The 9723-nt window shown below is 39.3% G+C and overlaps 1 protein-coding gene across 1 annotated transcript; it reads left to right on the top strand.

Annotated features, from left to right (window-relative positions):
- On the top strand, positions 1-821 carry LOC132187257 (desiccation protectant protein Lea14 homolog). The gene is made up of 2 exons (XM_059601505.2): positions 1-306; positions 443-821. Exons 1-2 carry the CDS (start codon positions 101-103, stop codon positions 690-692), a joined length of 456 nt encoding a protein of 151 aa, XP_059457488.2. The 5' UTR covers positions 1-100; the 3' UTR covers positions 693-821.
- The last annotated feature ends 8902 nt before the right edge of the window (positions 822-9723 follow it).

Raw genomic sequence — 9723 nt, forward strand, 5'->3', positions numbered from 1 at the left:
CTATATAAGCAAAACGATCATTTCCGATTCCGATTAACGCTGTGCGACAAGATATCTTACAATTTCTCAGAATCTGACCAGTAGTGTTTGTTAAGCCAAAATGTCACAGATGTTGGACAAAGCTAAGAACTTCATGGCAGAGAAGCTGACCACCATAGAGAAGCCAGAGGCCAGCATCGATAACGTTGATTTCAAGCGCGTGAGCCGCGAGTCAGTGGAGTACCTCGCTAAGTTGTCCGTGAAGAACCCCTACGGACATTCCCTTCCCGTCTGCGAGATCTCTTACACCCTCAAGAGTGGTGGCAGGTTTCATCTCATCATCATTTCCTACAACAACCCTTTTTTCTTTTTCCTATTGAATAATATTCCACAATGGATCTTCCACAATAGAAACTTAAATATATTTTAATGTTTTGTGCATGATTTTGTATGTGTGGAACAGGGTGATCGGATCAGGGAAGATGGCGGACCCAGGGGACCTGAAGGCGAGCGACACGACATTGATGGAGGTACCGGTGAAGGTGCCACACAATGTATTGGTGAGCTTGGCAAAGGACATCGGTGCAGATCGGGATATAGACTATGAGCTGGAATTGGGTCTCACCATTGATCTCCCTGTCATTGGTAACTTTACCATTCCCCTCTCCACCAAGGGAGAGATCAAGCTGCCCTCCATCTCTGACATCTTTTAAATCTCTCTCGATCTCTTTTTCAAGTTTGCATCTTTTTTTCTTACGTTTGCTCTACCTATAATGTTTGTTGAATGATTTCATACCCTTGCCCGATCGAACTGGTGCATAAATAATTATGGAATTTTTCAATTCTGCGTTTGCATGATATAGAATTTACAGCATATCACTACAAATCAAATCAAAATTAATAGCCACGAAAGAATTGATTCACGTGATATAGAACTTACAGCATATCAGTAAAAATCAAATCTAAAGTAATAGGATGACGAGTGTGAACAATGAACATGATTATCTTGGTTCAAAACAGTTCGTGGCTAAAAATTTATAGCCACAGACACCTATCCACCGACAAAAAAATAATAATAGAATATTATTATATATTAAAAAAAAAAAATAGTTGGTCACCTCATTTTGGCCATAGGATAATCGGATCATTCTATTTTAGTTGGGCCACCTCTTATGGCCCAACTAAAATATTTTTTTAACTAAATGATCACTTTTTATTTATTTTTTATTTTAGCTATTTATTTTTTAAAATTTTCAAAAAATATTTATATCCAGGCTCCAGTACAGTATTCTAGCAATTTATTTTTATTTTTTCATTTAAAATATTATTTTTATCTACTTTTCTTATTTCCAAAGAACATAAAAAATCGAAGAATAGAAAGAACAAAATTGTTTTTTATAGTAATATACTTAAGGATTTGTTAAGTTACGAAGGATTTTTGGTAGCATAGTAGATATTTAACGATTTTGTTAAATTAGATGTGAAGTATTTTTGAAATTTTATTGCTACGGGAGTAATTAAAATAATTTTTTAAATATTTTATTAAGCTGAATATGAGTGCATTTAAGAATGTACAAGACTCTAGACTTCAATGGAATTAGAAGTTGTGGAACTCTATAGAAGATTTTTAAGAGATATTTTTTAGATTTTCCAAATAACAAAAAGAATAATAGAACTCTGTAGAAGAACTTTAGCAAAAAGACAAAAACCTATGACCACCAATATAAGGCTAGTTTTCCAATAGGGCTCTAGAACTCTCTGGCTATGTTTGCCAACAGCCGGGGTCGGCATTGTAGTTGGAACGGCACTGTTCTAGCTACAGTGCCAACTGACAGGTGGTAGCAAAAATTGACTTTTTCATATTATTATTATTAATTTTTTTAAAAGCAAAATATTAAAAAAAAATAGAAAAAAATGAGGAGAAAGCCACCCCTGGCCAAAAATGGGGTGGTCCGGCCACCCCATTTTGGCCAAGGGGTGGCTGGAACCACCCCATCTTTCCCCTCATATATATATTTTTTAATATTTTGCTTTAAAAAAAAAAAAGTTAAGATGAAAAAGTCAATTTTTGCTGCCACTTGTCAGTTGGCACTGTAGCTGGAACAGTGCCGTTCCAGCTACAATACCCGCAGCAAAAATTAACTTTTTACTTAATTTTTTTTTTAAAGCAAAATATTTTTTTTTTTAAAAAAAAAAAAAAAAAAAAAAAAAAAAAAAAAAAGAGGAGAAAGATGGGGTGGTTCCAACCACCCCATCTTTACCACCCCATTTTTGGCCAAGGGGTGGCTGAGACCACCCCATCTTTCTCCTCATTTTTTATTTATTTATTTTTTTTTATTTTAATATTTTGCTTTTTTTTTAAAATTAAGTAAAAAGTCAATTTTTACTGCTGGCATTGTAGCTGGAACAGTGCCATTCCAGCTACAGTGCCGGCCCCGGCTGTTGGCAAATGAAGCCTCTACAACTTTAAGTCGTGGGGCACTGATACAGGGCACGCGGCGTGCCAATTTTTATTTTTTTATTTTTTTCTGAAAAAAAGAAAAAAAGAAAAAAAATTTTGCACATACACGCCGCGTACTCTTTTGTTTTACCCTAAGTCGTGAGACGTGAATGATTTAAGAGATATTTATTAGATTTTCCGAATTCCAATAGAGTTGTGTAGAACTCCATTGAACTTTAACAAAAAGACAAAAACCTTTGTCCAATACAAGACTTTTCCAATAGAACTCTAGAACTACGTAGAACTTTAAGATTACCGCGTGTCATGTACGGATTTAGAATGGTATTAAAGTTAAAACACCATTAATTCAAATTTTAATTTTGTCAATTTGCTCTATTTTAATTAAATATTTTATGTATTGAGCATTATCTATTAAAATAGAGTTTAAACCTACACGTGAAGGACGGACAAATTATAAAAATTATAAATATATAATATTTAAATAGTCATATCAGTACTAATCATATTATAATACATGCCATCTACAATAAAAATATAAGGACTATATATATAAACAAACGCAAAGGGTGATTGAGCCACCCAAATAGCCAAAAAAGGATGAAAATTTTAAAGGGAGTGTTCAAGCCAACCCATTTAGCCAAATGAGGGGTGGCCGAACAACCCCATGACCCACTAAGGGTAGTTTGGTGTAACACCCTAAAAATAAAAATTTGTATAATTAAACTTAAGTGTGTTTTAAATTAACCTTAGACCTTTGAGTTTGGAGTCATGTAAGAACGAACGATAAATGAGGTAACTTACTTACGAATATTCGACTTGGTACCTTAAGACATTTCTACCATTTTGTGCGTGCATGGGTTTATTCTAAACAATGCTTCTCAACCATTTAGCCTCATTTCGATATTCACAAACTCTAAAAACCTTAGAGAAAGATGAGGAGAGAGAAAAGTGGACCTTGGGATTTTTACTCAATAAGAGGTAATCATCTCGTCCTAATTAGTATCCTAGCATGCTTCTTGTATTACATGTTGTATTAGTCTATTAATCATAGATTTGCATATGGTTTAGTATATTGTGATAATAAGTTGATTTTGATCGAGTTATTGATGAGTTGATGGTTAGATGATCATGGATTATGTTTACCATATGTTACTTCGGGTCTTGGAAGTAATTTAGCTTATGTTTAAATAAAAGAAATTGAATCTATTTGCTTGGACATGAATTTAAGGTTTGTGTAGTGTTGGATTGAAGTTTTGTATGGTTTGGTATGCATGGATGATTTTGGACGATGTGTTATCAATTAAGACAGTGTTATGATGCATGATAAGACTTTAGATTGTGATTATAATGGGTTAGATTGGTTGGCAGTGGCAGATTCTAGTCAACAATTAATCAAACGTTCGGTGGTCTAGCCGAATGACTAATAACGATCGATTGACCCGATAAACGAACGTTTAACTGACTGTTTTGTCATCCAATTAAGATGTTGGGACCTATTAGCTTAGATTAAGTTTTAATTAACGTTTCTTTTTAAGATTATGAGGGTAATGAGTCTTTGAAAAGTTATTTCAGGGGGCCTTGTGACCCTATTGTGCATTAAATATATTAATTAAATTACTCTCACACGTGCATTTTTAGTCCTTGATTTATCTTATTTCATGGCTAATTATAAATTATCTATGTTTCATAGGTAATGGAGGCTTGATTTGCTTAATGAGTTTTATCCAAGGCACAAGGATGAAAACGAATCCTCTTTATTTCATTTGAAATTGAGAGTATCTATTTAGTGCATTTAGGAGGATAATATTGTCTTTTTATTTTGGGGGGTAATTTTTTTTTGACAAGTTTATCCTCCTAAATGCACTAAATTAATACTCTCCATTTGAGGATCATTTTCTCACAAGGATGAACTCAAACTCAAGTGGACTAAACCCAACCCAAACTAGAAGACCCATAAGTTATAGTAAATCCTAATCAATTAAAGAATAAAAGCCCTATGATGTGGTTAAACCTAATCAAACAGTTTGAAGTTTTTTTTTGAAGAGAATGTATAGCTTTCATTAATAAATCAATCCCGAGGGTGAGAAATTTTCTCCCTCTCAATAATATCATAGATACACTTAGGAGTAATTCCTAACCAATCTCTATCTATAACAAGTTTAGTTGCCTCCTTTGCTAAAAGGTGAGCTGCGACATTCACAGTCCGACTGACATGGACACACTTCCACCGTGGAATCATTTGTAATATCTGTCTAGTATCCTGCACAAAATGTCCAAAGCGGCTACCACAGTTTGTAGTAGAGTTGATCGCCTCTACAACATTCTTGGCGTCACCCTCCAAAATAATCGCTTGCCCACCTAGTTCTTGACACATTCTTGCCGCCTGTAAGGAGGAAAGTGCTTCCCCTGCTGTTGGGTCAATTAGTCCCCTTCTCATGAGACACCTTGCAGCCACTACCTCACCTCTGTTGTCTCTAATCACAATACCCATTCCAATTCGACCACTTGCTCTATCCACTGCAAAGTCCCAGTTTGCCTTCAACCAGTGTAACGGCGGTTTAGACCAGACCAACTCGGCTGGAATTTGGGTCGCTTCTGCATGGGTTGCCGAATTTTCTTGGGCCCGGCTGAATTCCTCTGTTAAGAGATGGACTTCACGCACAATACTATCAGGATGGGTAAGTTCTTCACCATGAACAAATCCATTTCGCCTAAACCAGATTTTCCGTGCTATACGTGTGAAAGTGATAAAGATATCCTGCCCATGATTCAGTAGAACATCCTCCGCCACTTGCAGAAAATCTGGTCCTTCATGAGAATATTTCTGAAAAATTCGATCGCTAGAACCCCATACATCTCTCGCAGAAGGGCAATCCCACAAAATATGGAAGATAGTTTCAGCTTCCAAACAGCAGATGGGACATAGAGGATCAGGTAATACCTTTCGCTTCAAAAGGTTATCTTTTGTCGGAAGCAAATTATGGCATGCCCTCCACATGAAATTTTTCTCTGCATTTGTTAAGGGAAGCCTCCACAAAGTTCTCCAAATCGCCTTATCTGCTATCCTCACTGAAGTTTCCGGGTGCAAGTTTGTAACTAACTCCTTCGCGAGGTGATATGCACTCTTTACAGAGAAAGCCCCTGTGTTTGTGCATCTCCAGATCTTTATATCCGGTTGCTGGGTCACACTAACTGGGATGGAGTTGATGGCCTCCCTTTCTTCGGCTGTGAAGAGTTCCCTTAGCAAGTCTTGTTTCCACCAACCGTTCCCTTGGTCAATGAGCTCACAAACTCTAGCTGTAGGATCAAGAATTCTTGGTGGGGATTGGATTGAATAAGTGGTTGGAATGGGCACCCACTTCTCCCCCCAGATTCTAGCTCCTTGTCCGTTGCCAATTCGCCACACTAAACCTTCAAGGAGCAGGTCCCTAGCCCCAAAAATACTACGCCAAGCAAAGGAGGGTTTTGAACCTAGCTTCGCCTCCTGAAAAGAAGACCCCGGATAATATTTGGCTTTTATTATTTGAGCTGTCAAGCTATCCGGTGATTGCAAAAGTCTCCAACCCTGTTTTGCCAGCAAGGTTTTATTAAAGCACCATAAGTCTCTAAATCCCATCCCGCCTTTATTTTTCGGAACCCCCATGCGATCCCAACTCATCCAATGGATCCGATGCTCCTTGTTTTTTTGCCCCCACCAGAATTTTTGCATAAGCGAGTTTATTTCCTTGCATAAACCTTTTGGAAGCAAAAAGACGCTCATGCTATATGTGGGTATTGCTTGGATAACTGCTTTTAATAAAATCTCCTTCCCCGCCTGGGACAAGAATGTCAGTTTCCAATCCTGCAGTTTTTTCCAAACTCTATCTTTTATTTCTTGGAAAGCTTTATTTCTGGATTTTCCCACCAAAGCAGGGAGTCCCAAATACTTGTCGTATCTTTGTGTAGTTGGGATACCTGCCACCTCCATTATTTCATTTTTAACTTCTGCTGGAGTGTTACGACTAAAGAAAATGGAGGTCTTTTCTTTATTTAACCTCTGTCCCGATGCCCCTTCATAGATACTTAGAATTTTCGACATTCGGTGCCAATGTTGAATAGATGCCCTGCAAAAAAGCAAACTGTCGTCCGCAAAAAATAAATGGTTAATCCGAGGACCCCTTTTTGAAGTGGGGACACCTGTCAAAACCCCATTTTGAGCCTCTTTTCTAAGAAGGGAGCTTAAAGCTTCTGCACAAATGAGGAATAAATATGGCGAGATTGGGTCCCCTTGTCGGATTCCTCTAGAAGGGAAAATTCGGCCCTTAGGAACTCCATTAACCAGAACTGAATAGTTAGCAGAAGTCACACACATCATAATAAGACTTGTCCATTTTTCATCAAATCCCATTACTCGCATAGTCTCCTGTAAGAAAGCCCACTCCACCCTGTCATAGGCCTTGCTCATATCGAGCTTAATGGCCATGAATCCATTCTTCCCCCACATTTTTGATTGCATGGTGTGAAGTGTCTCATATGCTGCTAGAATATTATCCGTAATTAAACGCCCTGGTATGAAAGCACTTTGGTTCCAAGAGATGATCTCAGGGAGCACCTTCTTTAATCGATTTGCCAATACCTTTGAAATGATTTTGTAAATCACATTACAAAGGCTTATTGGCCTGAATTCCGTGACTCGGGTGGGGTTTTTTTTCTTAGGAATAAGAGTAATGTAAGTGTAATTCAAATCTTTATTAATAATGCCATTATTTAAAGAAGACAATACAGCCCGGCTAACCTGCTCACCAACAGTGGCCCAATTTTTTTGGAAAAAACAGCTTGAGTAACCATCCGGTCCAGGCGCTTTCATTGGCGGCATTTGGTTCAAAGCCGTACTGACTTCCTCCATATTGAACTCCTGCAGTAGCTCTTTATTCATAGCTGGCGTGATTTTTCTCTCCATGGCCGAGAGACAGGCAGCAGCATCTTGTGTTCCAGAGGTGCGAAACAAGTTGGCATAATACTGGACAAAAGCATTACTGATCTTCTCCTGATCCTCACACAACCTTCCCTGCTCATCTAGAATTTTATGAATGGAATTTGCCCGCCGTCGTTGGTTTGCACTAACATGGAAGTACTTGGTGTTGCGGTCACCAAATCTCAGCCAGTTCTCTTTCGCTCTCTGTCGCCAGTGGAGGTCCTCTTTCTCTAGAAGCAAGTTCAATTCCTGCTGGACAGCTCGAACTTGGGACAAATTTGGTGGCTCCTTCTCTTCTTGGAGGGTCTTCAATTGGTGGGCCTTTTCTTGAATTAAAATACCAGCAGGTTGTTTATTCACCCTCTGCCAAGTCATCAAGCCTTTTTTGCACTTTTCCAATTTAGATAAAACATTCTGCCACCTACTTTTTCCAAATTGCTTTTCCTGCCATACTTGTTTTATCACCTGCTTACAACCCTCTTCATCCGCCCAACTTGCCTCAAATCGAAAGACTCTTTTTTTCCTCTCACCGCCTGGCCTATGGAGAGATATATGGAGTGGTGCATGGTCTGATGCTGCAGCTGCCTCCACAAAAATCTCACTCTCCGGATGGGCTTCACACCATTCTTTGTTTGCCACTACTCTATCGAGACGTTCCATAATAAAATCCGGGCCTTCTTTTCCATTGCACCAAGTAAATCGTGGCCCCCTAGACTCCAAATCAACCAGTTCACAAAACTCCAATGTATCTTTAAAAGCTTGCATGAGATACCGAGCTCTACCTTTCCCTCCACATTTTTCTGATGTATCCAGTATTTCATTGAAATCGCCAGCGCAAAGCCAAGGGAGAGGCACATAACTCTTGAGATGCTTCAACAGTGCCCATGCTTCATGCCGTTTATGAGCTTCTGGATGGCCATAGAAGCCAGTGAATTTCCATTGAACACCTGTAGCAATAGTGGTCATTTTTGCATTTATATGTCTTCTACTATAATTTTGAATTTCCACCTCCATTTCATCCTTCCAAAATAGCACCAAACCACCACTTCTACCAACACAATCAACCACAAACATGTTTTGAAAGCCCATCTTAAATTTAATGGGTTCCATTTTATTAGTACACATTTTGGTTTCCATGAGGAAAACCACTCCGGGTTTCTTAGCCCTCACCAAGCGATGAAGGTCTCGAATTGTCCGGGGGTTCCCAAGCCCCCGGCAATTCCAACTGAGGATACTCATTGCGGTGGGCGGGGCTGTACCACAGCCTCCGCCGATCCCGATCCATCTGTAGCTTCATCCGTCTCGTCCCGTAGCATATACGGGCTGCCCCTAGGTCGTTGCATGGTTCTCCCTTTGTTTTTTGGTACAATAGTGAGGCTCCCCTTCTCCTCAGCATGCCTCTTTCCGAGAGTCACTATGTTCACAGTCCCAATAATATTGTCTTGTTGCACCTCTTGGGCTTTCTTTTTCCAGTTTCGTAATGATCCAGCACTCTTGCCCAAAAGGACCGAGTCTCTATTATCATAAGGCCTTCCTTGGACTTTTGAAATTGGACTTCCAGCACCCTCAAAATCAGACGTGGCTGGTGTGGGATATTGCTCATGTGAGCTCTGCGTGCCACCCTTAGAAAGACAATTATTCTCTCCCATTTGAATAGTCACACCTTCATTACCCACTTTAATTTCCACTTTCTTTCCATTTCGAGAGATATTCGAATTGCTCCTCAGATTCTCTCCCACGTGACCAATCTCTCCTTCATTACCCACAGCTATTTCCATTGACTTTCCATTTCGAGAGATATTTAATTCGCTCCTCAAATCCTCTCTAGCTCCCTTAATTACTACTCCAAACGAATCTCTCTTTAAGGCGTCATAATCTCCATTTGGAAAACCGCCCTTTACAGCTTCAGTTTTTTCCTTGGAATTTATGGAAATCCCATTTTTCTCGCGCCTTGTCTCTTCCCTTGAATTACGACCGTTACATTCCGAATTTGTATCCATCGCCGGCCGGAACTCTGCTGGTCTCGGCTCCGATGAAAATTCACGGTAGTTGTCAGCTTCTTGGAAGTATCCATCATCACCATAGCGACCCCTTCTTTGCTCCGACCGTCGTTGTGGTGATCCCGCTCTCATCCACAGCCCATATTCCTTCTTTGTCGACTTTCCATGTTTCCATCGGAGTTCTTCATTCACACAGCCCCCAACACCATGGCGAATAACCCCACACTGAAAACAAAATTTAGGGATCCTTTCGTATTGAAAAGGAATCCATAAGGTTTTGTTTTTCATTTTGAGAATCCGCCCTCTCGGTAGCGGTTTGAGCACATTTA

The sequence above is a fragment of the Corylus avellana genome, chromosome 6 (genome assembly GCF_965113065.1).
Source record: "Corylus avellana chromosome 6, dhCorAvel1.hap1.2, whole genome shotgun sequence".
Taxonomy (NCBI): Eukaryota; Viridiplantae; Streptophyta; class Magnoliopsida; order Fagales; family Betulaceae; genus Corylus; species Corylus avellana.

Coding starts and splice junctions, on each gene's coding strand:
- LOC132187257 (XM_059601505.2), top strand. CDS start 101: ATGTCACAGATGTTGGACAAAGCTAAGAACTTCATGGCAGAGAAGCTG. Junction 307..442: donor ACCCTCAAGAGTGGTGGCAG/GTTTCATCTCAT, acceptor TGTGTGGAACAG/GGTGATCGGATCAGGGAAGA.